Source organism: Nerophis ophidion, linkage group LG18 (assembly GCF_033978795.1).
Source record: "Nerophis ophidion isolate RoL-2023_Sa linkage group LG18, RoL_Noph_v1.0, whole genome shotgun sequence".
In the NCBI taxonomy this organism is placed as follows: Eukaryota; Metazoa; Chordata; class Actinopteri; order Syngnathiformes; family Syngnathidae; genus Nerophis; species Nerophis ophidion.
The window spans coordinates 259,059-277,881 of NC_084628.1; the positions used below are offsets into that span (position 1 = coordinate 259,059).

An 18,823-nucleotide genomic window follows, 5' to 3' on the forward strand; every position below is an offset into this window, starting at 1 on the left:
AAAGATCCTGAGCCTGGGATTGAACTCAGGACCTTCGTATTGTGAGGCAGACGCACTAACCCCTTCTCTACCGTGCTGCCCCACTGTTTTGTTATTAAAGTAAAATATTTTCCTTTTTGGATCAGAGTGAGACATCTCAGTCAAAGTCACTGTTTGGGTATTTAAGTTATTTATTTCCTTTTATGATCAGAGTGAGACATCTCAGTCACCGTCAGTTTTGTTATTGAAATATCTTCCCTTTTTAGGTCAGAGTGCGACAGCTCAGTCAACATTACTGTTTTGTCATTGATTAAAAAATATATATATATGTATTTTTGGATCTAAGCGAGACATCATAATCAACGTCGCTGTTTTGTTATTGAAATATCTTTATTTATTTGATCAGAGTGACACAACTTCAAAATCACAGTTTTGTTATTAAAGTAATATATTTTCTTTGTGGATCAGAGTGAAACATCTCATTCAATGTTATGTTAATGAAATAATATTTTGTCTTTTGGGATCCGAGTCAAACAACATGATCAACATCACCGTTTTATAATTCAAGTAATATATTTTCCTTTTTGGATCAGAGTGAGAGATCATGATGAACATCACTGTTTTGTTAAAGTAATCCTTTGTTGATCAGAGTGAGACATCTCAGTCAACGTCACTGTTTTGTTATTAAAATAATATATTTTATTTATGAATCAGAGTGAGACATCTCAGTCTGCATCGCTGTTATGTTATTGAAATAATATTTTGTCTTTTAGGATCAGAGTGAGACACCTTAGTCAACATCACTGTTATGGAAATGTTCCTTTTTTGATCGGAGTGAGAAATCATGATCAACATCACTGTTTTGTTATTAAAGTAATATATTTACTTTTTTGATCAGAATGTGACATCCCAGTCAACGTCACAGTTTTGTTATTGGAATATCTTTCCTTTTTAGGTCAGAGTGAGACATCTCAGTCAACAGCACTGTTATGTTATTGATATAATAAAAAATAGTTTTTTTTTTGGATGAGAGTGAGACATCTCAGTCAATATTACTGTTTTGTTATTGATTTAAAAAAATATATACATATTTTTGGATCCGAGCAAGACATCACAATCAACGTCACTGTTTTGTTATTGAAATCTCTTTACTTTTTTGATCAGTGAGACAACACAGTTGACATCACAGTTTTGTTCTGAAATATTGTCTTATTTTATCAGATTAAGACGTCTGTCAACATCAGTTATGTTATTGATATAAAAAAATAAATATTTCTTCATTTAGGATAAGAGTAAAAAATCCTGCTCTAAATTAAAGGTGTCCAAAATACTATAAAATAAATTTAGTATTAGCCAATTAATTAATTGTTGTTGTAATGTTTCGTAATGAATCATCTTGCCGAGTCTCACCGCTCTGTGCTGACCGAGTGATAGTGCAGATCCTCCACATCCATCTTGATCCAGATCCAGTCCACTTCAGAACCTGATGTAAAAGTAGAGAGACGGTGCGTTCAGGTGCAGTAGTAACAATTCAATGTTGGAACAGTCAGATGACAAAAGGAAGGAACTCATCTGAACTTGTCTCGTATTTATCTGCCTCCTGTGGTGGCAGTGAGTGGGCGGGGCCAGGCCAGGCGGCTCAGCCAATCAGGCGATGGACCGTTCTTCAATCATCTCTATTGATTTGGACAGTGACAGATGTAGGCCGTCCGCGCGGTTATGAAACATCACAACGTTGTAAACACGGCGGGGAATCTAACCCGCGATCCCATCACTGCGGGGCCAAAATGCAACTCAAAGGAAAGAACCGCCTCAGCGGCATCAAAGAGTCGTACAAAGTGGACCTGACGGTTCTGGGTGGGTGCAAATCAGGGTCACGGCGGCTCTGAGTCGACCTGGAATCTCTGCAGCTCAGCTGCCTGCAGGGATCCAGGTCAGTGCAGGTCAGGGTTCCCCCTGGAGCAGCGTCTCCACACTCTCACTTACTGTCCTTTAAGAAGTTTTTGGACCGGACAGAACCAGCACACTGACCAACACCCACTCTTGTGCATGAATAGACGCAACAAAAACACACCACTAGGGGTGATAGGGAGCGTAATGAAAAGCCTTGTTACTCTTCTGCAATAATCAAATTAATAACAATTACTATAGAACTATACATTATAATGATATAAGAATCATAAATAATATTAATATTTATGATACATAAATACTCAACATTTTTATAGTATACATATTCCATCCATCCATTCATTCAAGGCTGTTTGTCCCTTGCAGGGTTGCTGGAGCCTATCTTAATATTTATAAATATTATTATTTTATAATATAAATGTTACTGATAATATTTACATTATTATAAGTATTATTAGTCATATTTATAATAATATAAATGATTGAATAGGATACACGTTGTGTAAGCTGATATTCCGCTTGCTCACAGGTTCAGTGCTGGTACTGAGTGGACCTGTTTAATCTCATTACCTGTGTGTGTGTGTGTGTGTGTGTGTGTGTGTGTGTGTGTGTGTGTGTACAAGCTTTATCTGCAAATAAACAGAAGGCATTAAAGTTACAGAAGCAGGTAGGATTAGTTTGGGTCAACAAGCTTATTGTTACAGATAGATGAATTATTCTACACTTTTATAAACATATTACGGAAATGTATTATTCCAGTTTTTCTATTTAAATCCTAAGCTGTCTCTTTGTATTGTGTGAAAGTTGTAAAGCATAGTAACATTAGCATACCAAATTCTTTTTTTGTGCAAATTTTGCAACCATTTACTCAACATAAAATGCAAACTTTTTTTTTTAAAGACAATTTTGCATTCGTTTACCGATAATATAACTTGGAACTTAACATATGATAACTTTTTAAGTAATTCTGCCCTCGTACGCCTTACAGTCATATAACTTGGTATGTGACCTATGCTAACTGTTAGCATGCTAACACTTAACATACCATTTTTTTTTCAGGTAAATTTGCAACCGTTTACCCCAATCATATAACTTGGAACTTAACATATAATAACTGTTAAAATGCTAACTTTTTAGCCATTTTTGCCCCCATACACCTGAGTCATAAATCTTGGTACATGACCTATGTTAACTGTTAGCATGCTAACATTAACTAGCTAACTCTTTTTAGTTAGTTTTGCAGCCAAACACCTCACCTTAATATATTGGTACACAACCTATGTTAATTGTTAGCATGCTAACTTTTGTAAATTTATTTTTTTTTTAGCTAATTTTGCAACCGTTTACCAGAGTCATATAACTTGGAACTTGACATATGCTAACGTTAGCATGCTAAGTTTTTTGCCAATTTTCCTCCTCATTCAATTTGCTGAGTGACCTATACGTTAACTGTTAGTATACTAACGTTAACAAGCTAACCTTTTTAGCTAATTTTGTCCCTGTACACCTCAGAGTAACTTGGTACGTGACGTATGCCAACATTAACATGTTATTATTTAAACTATTTTTGCAACCGTTAACTCGAGTCATGTAACTTGGAACGTGACATATGCTAACTGTTAGCATGGAAACTTGTTAGCCAATTTTGCCACGATACATCTCAGTCATAAAACTTGGTACGTGACCTGCTAAATGTTAGCATGCTAACATTAACAAGCTAACTTGTAATTTTATTATTACTTAAAGTTTGAAAAGCAGATCGACTGACCTCATATGTCATGGATTTGAACAAAATACCTCCAGGTGCCAAATCCACTGCACACCCCGCCTAACACACACACACACACACACACACACACACACACACACACACACACACAAACACACACGCACACACTTTCCACACCAAACAAAGGAACACAAACACATGTTTAGATGAAAAGGTGTGCAAATATAATTCCATTTCCAAAAAAAAGGTACCAGAGACAAGGAGTAGGATGACTTTGTAAATATAAATATAAAATCAAGTCTCTGGCACGACTTACAGTGCATGGTAGAACGTCGTCACCTTTAAAAGTTCATCACAACACGGGCATAACACAGGATATGAAATATTCTTCCATATGTACATTTGGCGTGGAAGCTGTTATCAAATACTTGTAATAGAAAAAAAACACTAACTAGAAAGTCTACACTAAAGAAGATTCAAATGGGTTCTTTAATAAGAAACACAATTATAGAGCTTTTAGATTTGTTATTTTTAACCATAGAACTGAATTTTATTTTAATTAAATCAAGTTTGGGGTTTTGTCGGATGTAAAGTTACAACATATTTAAGGGGACACAATTAAATATTAAATTAAGTTGAGGTTTTAAAAAAAAAAAAAAAATTCAGAACATTTCAATTCCTAGCATGCTTATCAGTAAGCTAATGGCTAACTACGAATGTAGCTTTTAGCTAGGCACTTCAAATGCTTGTTGGGGCTGTTAGATGTTTGTTTTAACATCGTAAGACTTTAGGAGGGCTTTAATATCAATCACTGCTTGATGGAGAACCGGATTTGTTTAAATATTTCGCTGTTTGACCGACTTTGTAGAGGCTAATCGTGGCTAGCTTCAAGCTAACACCAATGCTAATGGCCATGTTGGGGTCCCGCTGGGGTTTAGTTGGAAGTAAATAATACAGGTCTTCATATCCAAACCGCTATGGTGCAGTCTAGGCGGCCACACAGTGATTGGGCCTGCGGGACATGACGTAGCCTCTCCGACACACACAGCGGAAAGAGCCGTCCGTGTTGACGCAGCGCGAGTTGACGCACGGGAAGTCCACGTCCACGGCGTCCTCGCACTCGTTGACATCTGCGAACAAAACAGCGAGGTGACTCGGCGCTAAAAGAGGAAGCGGCTGTGTCGCACCTGTGCACGTCATGGTGGTCATGTCCAGCTGGTAACCGTGGTAACAGTCGCAGGTGTAGCCCTCGTCCACGCGGATGCAGCTGCCGTTCTGGCAGTCGTGGAGGAATCCACAATCCTCCGCCGCGCTCAGTCCCGCGTAGGAGTCATAACGCCCTGAGGAGCACAGGAAGTGATGCCGTCGCGGTGGCCATGCTTTGGTGGTGCGTTATTTCTCCCTTAAAACTCACTCTCGTACACCCTTCTCAGGGCCCCGCCCCCTCTGCTCCTGTCATCGAAGGGGGGGAACGGCGGGCCCGGCCCCCAAGAGTCCTCCTCTTCCTCCTCCGCTAGATCCTCGTAGGCTCCTGGTCGAGGAGCCAGGCCCAGAGGAGGAGTGCCAGGCCGGGGCGGGGGTGGCGGCCCAGCCCCGAAGGCCCGCTCCATCCGGGGGTCCGAAGGCCTGAATGGCGATCCACTGGGGTTGGTGTAGTAACCACTGCCGCACATCAACGTAGAACATACGTGTCAATGCAACGTCTGCCGGGTATTCATACGCCTCAGAAAGTAGTCCCCTCACTCAAAGGGCTCCCCTCTGTAAACGGCACCAGGCAGGCTGAGGCTGGCCCGAGGCCGGCCACCCCTCCCTGGGGAGTAATCCTCATACTCCTCGGGACCACCATAGTCCGTGCTGGGGGGGAAAGGGTCGCTACTGAAGGGAGGGAAGAACAGGGGAGCTAAGCGGGAGCAGAAGGGAAGTCGAAAAGGAGATCAGACGAGGACTTTGAGAATTCTAGAAATGAAAATAAACAAAATAATTCATACCTCCCACTCTTCCTCGTTCAGGTGTGTCTGGTCCAGTCGAGTCCGGGAAAGGTTCGGGAAACACGGGAGGGGGAAACGAACTGCACAGGCTGGCAAAGTCATCTGTGGACACACCACCACTTTGAAAGAGGAGTGCACTTTTTTGGGGAATGTTGACTATCGTTCACAATCATTATGAGACAACAAGACAAAAGTTGGGGTTTTTTTGCAGTCTAACAATGGGAGCAATCAGTTCTACCTCTAAATCACTTCAAAAATGCATTCAAAAACCGCCAACAATACTTCATTTATGTTCTGTAACCTGTATAATAACCCAGCTATAGCGACAGTTATTGTAAGAGTGAACACTGAGGAACTCTTTTTCTAGCGCAGTAACACATCACCATGCTTCGGTATTAGCCGTAAAAGCTAACTACAGCAAGAGATAAGCTAGATTCTAAGTCAGCACGAAACAAGTTTGAGTTTGTAGGACAACAATCTGTACTAACTGACAAATATCAACAATCATATTACAGTAAAGTATTGTTTCATGTTTTGTTTGTACACAGCTAGCCAAACAGCGTATGTACTGCGTGTATTATGGTCGATATGTAGTGACTTTACTGATGGACAGTTGTTCATTTGGTCCAGCTGGCCGGGGATGTTTCCTGTTGATTTTGGGTAAGTACTCCATTTATGTCGAAATAGCTTGTCTCCAAGTTCCATATTTATAGCATCAAAATCAGTTTCATCCCCCTCTCCCGGCTTTCCTTTGCTCCAACGTCTCACCTTCTTCTTTGTGCTGGCTTCTAGAAGCAGCAGTTCATCCTCTGTATATTCAGCTTCAAAACTATGAAGTTGTGAATCCTCATTTGTCCAAAAATAGTTGTCTTTGTTGTCTGTTACCAAGTCTGCCATGATTACAACAAGTAGGAACACACATGTTGCCACAAATCATACATGCGGTGCAAGGGAAACAGAAATCAATGTACGGAAGAAATAAATCCCGTAAATGATTAAAATGATCAAAATCCTGTATATAGTGAACATATTAAAGTTAGCCTATTTTATTATAAAGGTGTCTGTTAGTACATTATATATATACTTGCACTGTGTAAATTGTACATACTACATATTATGAAGGTGTCTGTTACTAAATTATATATATACTTGCACTGTGTAAATTGTACATATTACATATTATGAAGGTGTTGGTTACTACATTATATATATACTTGCACTGTGTAAATTGTACATATTACTTATTGTTATGAAGGTGTGTTACTATATTATACACACACACACACACAAACACTCACATATATATATATATATACACATACACATATATATACATACACACACATATACATATACATATATATATATATATATATATATATATATATATATATACACTCTTGTAGTGTGTATATATATATACGAGGAGTTGAGTTTATACCAAAAAGTTCTATTTTGGTTTCATCTGACCACATGACATTCTCCCAATCCTCTGCTGTATCATCCATGTATCCATTTTGGTATAAACTCAACTCGACGTGTTTGGAAGAATAAGAATATTGAGTTGCATCCCAAGAACACCATACCTACTGTGAAGCATAGGGGTGGAAACATCATGCTTTGGGGCTGTTTTTCTGCTAAGGAGACAGGACGATTGATGCGTGTTAAGTAAAGAATGAATGGGGCCATAAATCGTGAGATTTTGAGCCAAAACCTTCTTCCATCAGTGAGAGCTTTGAATGGTTGATCAAATACTTATTTTCCACCATAATTTACTAATAAATTCTTTAAAATTCCTAAAATGTGAATTCCTGGATTTTCTTTTCACATTCTGTCTCTCACAGTTGAAGTGTACCTACGATGAAAATTACAGACCTCTGTCATCATTTTAAGTGGGAGAACTTGCACAATCGTTGGCTGACTAAATACTTTTTTGCCCCACTGTATTTGATGTTCAAACTGATAAACATTTCTTTTTTTGCAAATAATCATTAACTTTAGAATTTGATGCCAGCAACACGTGACAAAGAAGTTGGGAAAGGTGGCAATAAATACTGATAAAGTTGAGAAATGCTCTTTAAACACTTATTTGGAACATCCCACAGGTGTGCAGGCTAATTGGGAAAAGGTGGGTGCCATGATTGGGTATAAAAGCAGCTTCCATGAAATGCTAAGTAATTCACAAACAAGGGTGGGGTGAGGGTCACCACTTTGTAAGCAAATTGTCGAACAGTTTTAGGACAACATTTCTCAACAAGCCTATGCAAGGAATTTAGGGATTTTACCATCTACGGTCCGTAAAATCATCAAAAGGTTCAGAGAATCTGGAGAAATCACTGCACGTAAGCGATGATAATATGAACCTTTCATCCCTCAGGCAGTACTGCATCAACAACCGACATCAGTGTGTAAAGGATATCACCACATGGGCTCAGGAACACTTCATAAAACCACTGTCAGTAACTACAGTTGGTTGCTACATCTGTAAGTGCAAGTTAAAACTCTGCTATGCAAAGCCGAACCCATTTATCACCAACACCCACAAACGCGGCTGGCTTCGTTGGGCCCGAGCTTATCTAAGATGGACTGATGCAAAGTGAAAAAGTGTTGTGTGGTCTGACGAGTCCACATTTCAAATTATATTTCGAAACTGTGGACGTGGTGTCCTCTGGAACAAAGAGGAAAATAACCATCCGGATTGTTATAGGCGCAAAGTTCAAAAGCCAGCATCTGTGATGGTATGGGGGTGCATTATTGCTCAAAGCATGGATAACTTACACATCTTTGAAGATACCATTAATGCTGAATGATCCATAGAGGTTTTGGAGCAACATATGTTGTCATCCAAGCAAAGTTATCATGGACGCCCTTGCTTATTTCAGCAAGACAATGCCAAGCCACGTGTTACAACAGTGTGGTTTCATAGTAAAAGAGTGCAGGTACTTTCCTGGCCCGCCTGCAGTCCAGACCTGTCTCCCATCGAAAATGTGTGGCGCATTACGAAGCGTAAAATACGACAGCAGAGACCCTGGACTGTTGAACGACTAAAGCTCGACATAAAACAAGAATGGGAAATAATTTCACTTTCAAAGCTTCAACAATTAGTTTCTTCAGTTCCCAAACGTTTATTGGGTGTTGTTAAGAGAAAAGGTGATGTAACACAGTGGTGAACATGCCCTTTCCCAACTACTTTGGCACATGTTGCAGCCATGAAATTCTAAGTTAATTATTATTTGCAAAAAAAATAAAGTTCATGAGTTTGAACACCAAATATCTTGTCTTTGTAGTGCATTCAACTGAATATGGGTTGAAAATGATTTGCGAATCATTGTATTCCATTTATATTTACATCTAACTCAATTTCCCAACTTATATGGAAACAGGGTTTGTATACTTGCAGTGTATATATTGTACATACAGTATTACTGTGTAAAAACTAATTTCACAACCTTTACAGTATATCTGCAGCTTATAGTGCGGTGCAGCCAATATTAAGGAAAACATTTTCTTCTAAAATTTGATGGGTGCATCTTATATCCTGGTGCGCTCCAAAGCAGTGATTTTCAACCTTACCTGAGGCAAGGCACATTTTATTCATTGAGAAAATCTCGAGGCACACCACCAGCAGAAAACATAAAAAAATGAAACTCAGCAGCCGATATTGACAGTAAGAAGTTGTTCTCGCAATTGTGGGATATGAATTCAAAGCATGCATCACTATAGCTCTTGTCTCAAAGTAGCTGTAATGTCACAACCTGTCACATCAGGCCGTGACTTATTTGGAGTTTTTTGCTGTTTTCCTGTGCAGTGTTTTAGTTCTTGTCTTGTGCTCCTTTTTGTTGTTTATTGTCATGTCATGTACGGATGTACTTTGTGGACGCCGTCTGCTGCTCCACACGCTGTAAGTCTTTGCTGTCGTCCAGCTTTCTGTTTTTGTTTATTTTGCAACCAGTTCAGTTTTGGCTTCGGTTTTTATAGCCATCCCTAAGCTTCAATGCCTTTTCTTAGCGGCACTTGCCTTCTGTTTATTTTTGGTTTAAGCTTTAGATATCTTTTTACCTGCACACTGCCTCCCACTGTCTGCATATTTTGATCACGACAAACCATGTTCGCGACATCTACAAAGCAATTAGCTACCTGCTGAAACCTACTGATATGGAAGAGTATTATAAAGTTACTCTGCCGACCAAGCTCTAGACAGCACCGACACTCAACAACGGCACATTTGCGGATTATAATTACTGGTTTTCAAAAAATATTTTTAACCAGATTAGGTGAAATTACATAATCTCCCGCAGCACACTAGACAATATCTCACGGTACACTAGTGTGCCGCAACACAGTGGTTGAAATACATTGCTCTATAGTCCAGAAAATATGGTAATTATACATTCTGAAATACGTGCTGAAAATTTTAATTTTCCTGAAGGAATAAATAAAGTACTATCTAATCTAATTCTAACACAGTGTTACTGTTCAAAGAGTATATTAAATATATACGTAATACATCTTAAATACACTTCTTAAATAACAGTGATGCCTTGTTTTTAATGAATATTCAGGCCTACTACACTACTGTATTTGAATGTTGGTCATTATGGTGGTACTTGGAGAGCCAAGTCTTTTCTGATGTGGTACTTGGTGAAAAAAATTTGACGATCTAGAAAACATGTATGGATGTGAAGTGTGTGAGGCGTTGTCTCACCAGAGTCAGTAGCAGGGCAGAGGGCACACTCCATGCCCCAGCCGTCGCCATACAGACAGCAGCAGTCCGTGAAGGTGACCTGCGCCCCCAAGAGGGGACTCTGACACATGAAGTCGGCGCTGACGGTCTGCCAGCACACTGACAGGTTGTCATCTGCAGCACAAATGAAGTCATTGTCCCTCATGGATATTCACGGCCTGCATTGGTCCTTGAAGGCGGCTCACCCAGGTTGAGGTGAGACGAATTAACACAGTTGCGCTGGGTGTCGTCAAGCATCAGAGGCGGCGGACAGCTGCAATAATATGAACCGATTGTGTTGACGCACTGGCCTCCAACACACGTCTCCTGCTCACACTCGTCCAGGTCTGAAGACACAAATACACTTTCACACGTATTCTGAAATTTCTGGATAAAATAATCAGGAAACAAATATATAATAAATACAATATCACAATAATATTGAATAATAATACAACATTAGCACTTATTGTAAATAAGTATAATAAATATAAGTATTAATATATAACACAATGAGCTTTTAGTATGGCGTAAGTTTAGGCAGCCTGTGATAAAGAAAATAAAAAACTGAAAAAAAGAGGATATAAGGTGTTTATACCAATACCTTTATCAGACATGAAACATTGGTATGGCGTTATCCCTATTTTTTACGGAATTGTTTTTTTTATCTAAATGCCAGTCTAACCACAGTGACCACGATGTCACTTTTTCCCACTTATGTGGAACTTCTTGTGGACACGACAGACAACAACAAGTGTACACAGTCACGGTTTGTTGACACGCGGGTGTGTGAGTGTGTGTTGGCGGCAGGTGATTTCATGACATAGTTGTGGAAAACTCTCACAAATATCACCACCCCCGCTGGACGATTACATGTGCGAGGGAATTTCATGGGGTTTTTTACGCTGCAGGACGAGGAACAGCGAAACATGCTTCACTACACACCGTAGGAGGATAAAATAATAATAATAATAATAATACTAAAGCTCGCGCTTCTCAATGTTAACAAATGGGGGAATTTATAAAGATATCAACTGCAACGACAAAGTACAAGAGCCGTATCTATTCGATACTACAATGACTACATCACCAAATATTTTTTTTGTTTTGTATATAAGTTTAGGAACTACAATCCTGGACACAAGATAACTTTAATTTTGACCAGTGCATGGTCCTGTAACTACTAGGTATCGGATCCATACCCAAATTTGCAGTATCACCCCAAACTTATGTAAAGTATCAAACAACAGAAATATAAGTGATTATTACATTTTAACAGAAGTGTAGATAGAACATGTTGAAACAGAAACTAAGCAAATATTACCAGTAAATGAACAAGTAGATTATAATACATTATCATTTTGACAGAATAATATAATGAGAAATGACACAATATGTTACTGCATACGTCAGCAGACAATTAGGAACCTTTGTTTGCTTGCTTACTTACTACTAAAACCCACGTTCCATCCATCCATCCATTTTCTACCGCTTGTCCCGTTCAGGGTGGCGGTGGGTGCTGGAGCCTATCTCAGCTGCATTTGGGCGAAAGGCGGGGTACACCCTGGACAAGTCGCCAGCACATCACAGATAGACTGACAACATTCACACTCACATTCACACACTAGGGCCAATTTAGTGTTGCCAATCAACCTATCCCCAGGTGCATGTCTTTGGAGGTGGCAGGAAGCCGGAGTACCCGGAGAGAACCTACGCAGTCACAGGGAGAACATGCAGACTCCACACAGAAATATCCCAAACGCAGGATCGAACACAGGACCTCCGTATTGTGAGGCAGACGCACTAACTCCTTTACGACTGTGCTGCCCCGTCTAGTATATTAACTATCTTATTTAATGACAGAATTCTTCTTTGATTGCAATAAGAAACATATGTTTAATGTATCCTAAGATTTTCTGTTAAAATAAAGCCAATAACGACATTTATTGTGATGCCCTTTATTTTGAAAAGTATTGAAAAAACATTTTGGTACCGATCCCAACAAACCTATTACACTACACTCCTCACCTCAAACCCCGAAGTCAATAACCTATTTTTAGCCATATTCCACTTTATACCCGATTTTATTTTATTTTCAGACATAATTCATGTATTTTTGGCCGACAACAAGCAATTTCAAGCATAACAATGTCTAAATGAACTGTAAATATCAAATATACAGCAGTATTGGCAGCCAGATGAGACCAAACCAATCAGAGTGCTGTGTTCAGTATTGTGGCCACTGATTGGCTCAGCATTACTATATTGGATTACAGGAGTGTAAGGGTGACTATGTGGGTGTTATTTAATGCCCAGAGGGCTCTCACAATGCTAAATAACCTATTAGAAGGTCGTAAAGAGTTATGAAAATATTCAATTTGTAATTAATAATTCCAACTACGGAAACAAGGGGTTTCTTGTGTGTACTCTGTAAAATATTTTCATACAACTCATGGGACCATTGTGTGTGTTGTGGTCACATGACTTGCATGATCAGTGATGTTTTACTTTTGTTTTGCTCTGGTGTGGCCACACTTTGATAAACAAATCATGAAGGCTGACATGTTCTGTTGTGTGCTAACTTTAGGTAGCCAGTGACACTGTTATTCAACCTTCCTTCACTCTTTCATCTCGTTACATGACCACAATAATCAAAAAGAAGTGTGTGTGTGCGTGTGTTTGTGTGTTTTTGATCTTACCAACACACTCCAGCAGAGTGCTGCTGTACACAAATCCACTGGAGCAGTAGCAGTTGTACCCAGGAATGTTGTTGACACACACTCCGCTCTTACACACCTCTGGATGGAAGCGTTTGCACTCGTCCACATCTGGCAAACAGTAAACATTGATGGCAAAAACGTGATATTTCTTTTGAAAGATAAATAGTTTACAGACGCTTTTCTCTGAAAAATGAGCACAAATGTTCACACTTGAGTGAGATGTTAACAGGATTAGTGTGGAATGCTGATTACACCCGAATGCCGGTAGATGTCAAGGAGGACTGTAATAACAGGGCTTAATCTACCACAGTATATCATTGCCGCCCTCACATAGCATGCACATACGCCCCTTAGTGGCAGTGAGCAGTATAGGAGAAGTATGTGTGCGTGTGTGTGTGTGTGTGTGTGTACACCTTTGTAGCTGAAGGCTCCAGCTCCTGTGGACACGTATCCTCTCCCACTTGGACACAGCGACAGAAAGTCCGCTGCACACAAACCGTCAAACATGACCACTCAGTAAAGCGGCGTTTCTTAACGATTATTGGGGCTGCCAAAAAAATGCCCCAGCGGTACTCCGTTGTGATACACATTTCCACCACTTGTGGCAGTAAGGACAATGTCAAAGCAGAGTGGTGTATAAAGGGTATGGCCAACTAAACGAGAGGAGATGCATATATATATATATATATATATATATATATATATATATATATATATATATATATATATATATGCATGTCCTTGGTAGCAAGGACATGCATGCAATTGCTTTCATTTTGACGTTAGTTTTACTGACAAAATAAACCAAAATAATACAATATGTAGTTCTGAACGTACCCTAACTCCAAAAATTACAATAATAATATGCTTTTATTTGGTGAAGGTAGAATTTTGGGGCCGTATTTGACGCTGCTACACTCCTGCAGTGTTTGGTGACCAGCAGGCACTCTAACACACACCTGACGGCGGCGCAATAAACTTATTAACTTATTACCAGTTGTGTCAAAGATTTTTGAATTAATCGCGATTCTTATTTGTAACGATTTTTAATCAATTAAAAAAAAAAATATATATATATATATATATATATATATATATATATATTTTTTTTTTTTTTTTTTTTTTTAATCTGTCCTGTTCGGCCACTTAGGCAAATCATATTGTGGATGTAAACCAGGGATGTCAAAGTCAAATACATCACAGGGCCCAAAAAAATAATTTGCTACAACCAGAGGGCCGGATTGGTTCAATGTTTATTAAGACATATTAAAAATGATTGCACATGACCTATTGAACCAAGACCTAACACAGTGTACTGTATTTTATTCAATTATTAATTCAATAATCCAACATTTTGTATGGCTCTATCACTAATTTAAAGTGAAACAATTTTTCCACAGGCTCACAGACAAAAACAAACTTCCTTCAAAGCAGGAGGCTGTGGCCTGTGGGACGATTAAATTACTAATCAAATATCATCCTGGGGGCCACAGATAATCCATTCGTGGGCCGGATCTGGCCCGGTGGCCTTGACATGACTGATGTAGACCAGTGTTTCTCAAATGGGGGTACACGTACTCCTGGGGGTACTTGAAGGTATGCCAAGGGGTACGTGAGATTTTTTTAAGATATTCTAAAAATAGCAATAATTCAAAAATCCTTTATAAATATATTTATTGAATAATCCATCCATTCATCCATTTTCTACCGCTTATTCCCTTTCGGGGTCGCGGGGGGCGCTGGCGCCTATCTCAGCTACAATCGGGCAGAAGGCAGGGCACACCCTGGACAAGTCGCCACCTCATCGCAGGGCCAACACAGATAGACAGACAACATTCACACTCACATTCACACACTAGGGCCAATTTAGTGTTGCCAATCAACCTATCCCCAGGTGCATGTCTTTGGAAGTGGGAGGAAGCCGGAGTACCCGGAGGGAACCCATGCATTCACGGGGAGAACATGCAAACTCCACACAGAAAGATCCCAAGCCTGGATTTGAACCCAGGACTGCAGGAACTTTGTATTGTGAGGCAGACGCACTAACCCCTCTCCCACCGTGAAGCCCTTTATTGAATAATACTTCAACAAAATATGAATGTAAGTTCATAAACTGTGAAAAGAAATGAAACAATGCAATAGTCAGTGTTGACAGATAGATTTTTTTGTGGACATCTTCCATAAATATTGATGTTAAAGATTTATTTTTTTGTGAAGAAATGTTTAGAATAAAGTTCATGAATCCAGATGGATCTCTATTACAATCCCCAAAGAGGGAACTTTAAGTTGATGATTACTTCTATGTGTAGAAATCTTTATTTAGAATTGAATCACTTGTTTATTTTTCAACAAGTTTTTAGTTATTTTTATATCTTTTTCCAAATAGTTCAAGAAAGACCACTACAAATGAGCAATATTTCGCAGTTTTACAATTTAATAAATCAGAAACTGATGACATAGTGCTGTATTTTACTTCTTTGTCTCTTTTTTTCAACCAAAAATGCTTTGCTCTGATTAGGGGGTACTGGAATAAAATAAATATTCACAGGATGTACATCACTAAAAAAAGGTTGAGAACCACTGATGTAGACAATCATATCTGCTGTACAGATTTCCTTAAAAAAAGAGAAGTGTGAAATACTTTTTCCTCTTGCCTTGTTAATATTTTGACTATTAAATGTTTGGATATACTTTTATCATACAAAACCAGTTTTATTTGAAGTAATATAGAAATTGAATAGAGCGGTTTATCTATTTTCTTAATGTAGTTAATCAGAGAACCGGCACCCAATGTTATTTAAAAGGATTGATTTTGAATCGAGAATCATTTTGAATTGAGAATTGATTCTAAATTAAATCATTACCGGAATAATCGAATCGTGTGGTGCCCAAAGATTCACAGCCCTATTATTATCCTTATTTTGCCACAATCTTCATTAGCTTTAGACCAACAATCCAAAGGAATTGTGTAGTAAATATGAGAAAAATGCCTCCAATGTATTTGTAATCACCCTAGGTATCACTTATTATGTATTATTATAACTCATCTTGCTTTTTTGAAACATGCTAAGTGAATAAGCCTATTTTTGTAATTTTCCCCCCATATTTCTGCACAACAACTCAGATCTGGTACCACTGGCGAGCAGTAGAAAATAAGGAGTCATTTTTGGTCCAGAACATATGTTGCTGCATTCATTATAACTTATTTCTTGCCACTACTTGTGGGTTTATGAGATTTCCTGTTAATTTTATCATCTATCGTTACACCTCCGTCTATTTGTATTTGTGTTTCACTTCCTCTTCTACTGTTTCCGAATTGCTTTTTTTTTTATTTTACTGAGATTAAAGAGTATGATTTTGTCAAACCATCTCTTGAATTCATTAATTTATTTTGTTATTATTCGTATTAGCGTCTGTGTTCACCTCGCACGGTGGCTCTCCACTGTTGATACTTGTCTTCTTTATGGGTTGCGGGGAAAGCAATGTTTTTTTGTTTTTTTTTTACAATTCTCTCAGGTGAAGCAGCATTTTTATGCCTTGAAAAACTAACAACGAAGTGCCGCAAACACTGAGCATAAGCTCAAAGTTGGTAGCAGTCATGGCACCCAGTAGCCAGGTGAGTGCCTTTTGACCAGACATTGAGGAGATTGCTTGAAACCAAGTTGGCCGTACTCTCTTCATACTCCACTCTCTATCAATCAAACAGAAGAAGTCTGGAGCTAAAGTCATAGAGTTTTTTAAGCGCAAAAATTATGATTAAAGTGGTGAGGCTTTATTTTAATTTGCACTTAAATATAATCCACAGTTTATTGAAAAAACATTTATACTACTTATTAATAATTTGGTTAGAAATTCTTTTTAGCGATGCGTAATTGTACGTACATTTATTTTTCATCAGAGTCCCTTCTTTTGCAGTATATTTGATTAGTATTTATTTTTGTAAACATTTGTAAAAAAAAAAAGCCTTGACAATAATCTTTGTGATGAACACATGCTTTCAAGTCCTTAGCAAGGATGTTAACCTGTTAAACAAAAAGTAGGTTTGATATAATTATTGTATACAATTATAATCAGGAGTTAGATTAATAATTCACAGGTAAAATTTAAGTGGGTGGAACCCACTTGAATGCTACCTCTGAATTAGCCCCCTCTGTAGTGGAAAAAATGGGCCTCGAGGTCAAAAAGGTTAAAAGCCCTTGCAATGAGCGTCGTCTCACCTGTGCCGATGAGGGGGCAGGCGTGGTACTGGCAGCCCAGGCCCCACCCCTCCCCCAGCGTGCAGCAGCACTCCTGCTGGCTGGTGTTGGCGGCCAGCAGGCTGCAGGAGCCGCCGTCTGCCAGGTTATAGTAACACTCTCTGAGCTCGCCGGGGCCGGCCGCGGGCAGGCGGGGAAGCACCGGAGCAAGGTCAAATACACCGGCATGGAAGGTGGAGGACGACGGAGAAGAGGGGCCGATGGGGAAAGTCCCTGTTGGGGAGAAAGAAAGACAAATACAGTAGAACATCTGAGGCAGAGGTGTGCAAAGTGGGACTCGCAGCTCATTTTTAAAGGCCGGTGGCACAATAAAAAAAAAACATTAAAAAAAGTCGAATAAAAGAGCAAACAGGTGTAATGTAGCGAGAAAATATATTGACCTAGTAACACAAAAGTGCAAAAGAGACATTGCTCAAAAAATAATAAAACTTATAATCGACAGATCTGGAGTTGCTCTCGAGATTGAAGCGTTGAAAGTAAAAATAATATATATTGATATGACTTAATTTTAACACTTGGGGGCTTTTTGTCTCCTCGAGACCTAGAGTCAGATTTGTTTTATTCAAACTGTCATTGTTCAAAAAGTAATAAAGAATTAAAAACAATGTTGTTATGAAATATGTACCTATTTAATGCTGCAATTATTTTTTCTGCCATAAAAAACATGGTTTTCTTTGACAAAAAGGGCATAACACATAAAAAAAAATTAAAACTTTATGTCAACAGACAGCTCTGGAGTTGATTTATAGACATTTAATACTAACTTGAAATTAAAAAATATATATATGATTTGTTTTTAACACTTTATTGACTGGTACCATTATGGGTCCTCCGGGGCCATTAACATTCACCAAAATTGAGGGGGGGGCCTAATGATTACAATACATATCGTATTGGTTTTGAAAATAAAAAAAAGATCAAAATGTGTTATGTGCAAAAACAATGTTACGCTATTAAACAGAGACGAGTCAAACACTTGTGCCAGGCGGGAAAACCACCGCTTGAACTGCAGCGTGACCCTTTAGACCGCCCACAGGCTCATTGATTGGCTTTCTGTCGCTGCATGACGATGATTGACAGCACACAGCAGCTGACAAATCCGTGGTCAGATGTGTGTTTACAGTACAAGTAAGAGTGAGACGCCATCATTCACGCCCCCCTGTACTCGAGCCAATTGTGGAATCTAAATTTGGTCCGTTTGAGTGTATCAGAAAATGCAACTAAAAGCATTTAGGTTTGAGTAAAACAGTATTAAAAAACAAAATGCAAGTGAAAAAAAACTACGTATAGAATAATTCATCATGCCTCCTTAGTTTTTTAATCTAAATTTGGTCCTTGTGTGTGTACCTCGCTGTGGTGTTGACGGCGGGGTGCTCACACAATGTCTACTCGTGGTGTCGAACTCTTCTCCAGGTGTGTCGCATTCACACATGAAGGACCCTTCCATGTTGTCACATCGAGCAGAGCCACACACACCTGGCATGGACACACACTCGTCCTCGTCTGGAAGACGCAAC

General features: G+C 39.0%; 1 protein-coding gene across 10 annotated transcripts in view; it reads right to left on the bottom strand.

The window, feature by feature from the left end:
- Nucleotides 1–3,820: 3,820 nt before the first annotated feature.
- The window catches only part of LOC133537445 (latent-transforming growth factor beta-binding protein 4-like), a 108,645-nt gene continuing 93,642 nt past the window's right edge, over nt 3,821–18,823 (bottom strand). For all 10 annotated transcript variants that reach the window (XM_061878452.1, XM_061878457.1, XM_061878455.1 and 7 more), the window contains 11 exons: nt 18,654–18,809; nt 17,268–17,519; nt 13,464–13,535; nt 13,030–13,158; nt 10,537–10,677; nt 10,313–10,465; nt 5,608–5,709; nt 5,363–5,519; nt 5,034–5,281; nt 4,807–4,959; nt 3,821–4,749 (listed from right to left, as the gene is read on the bottom strand). In XM_061878452.1, the coding sequence (XP_061734436.1) occupies nt 4,607–4,749; nt 4,807–4,959; nt 5,034–5,281; nt 5,363–5,519; nt 5,608–5,709; nt 10,313–10,465; nt 10,537–10,677; nt 13,030–13,158; nt 13,464–13,535; nt 17,268–17,519; nt 18,654–18,809 (1,706 nt within the window). In that variant the 3' untranslated portion in view covers nt 3,821–4,606. The remainder of the gene's footprint in view (nt 4,750–4,806; nt 4,960–5,033; nt 5,282–5,362; nt 5,520–5,607; nt 5,710–10,312; nt 10,466–10,536; nt 10,678–13,029; nt 13,159–13,463; nt 13,536–17,267; nt 17,520–18,653; nt 18,810–18,823) is intronic.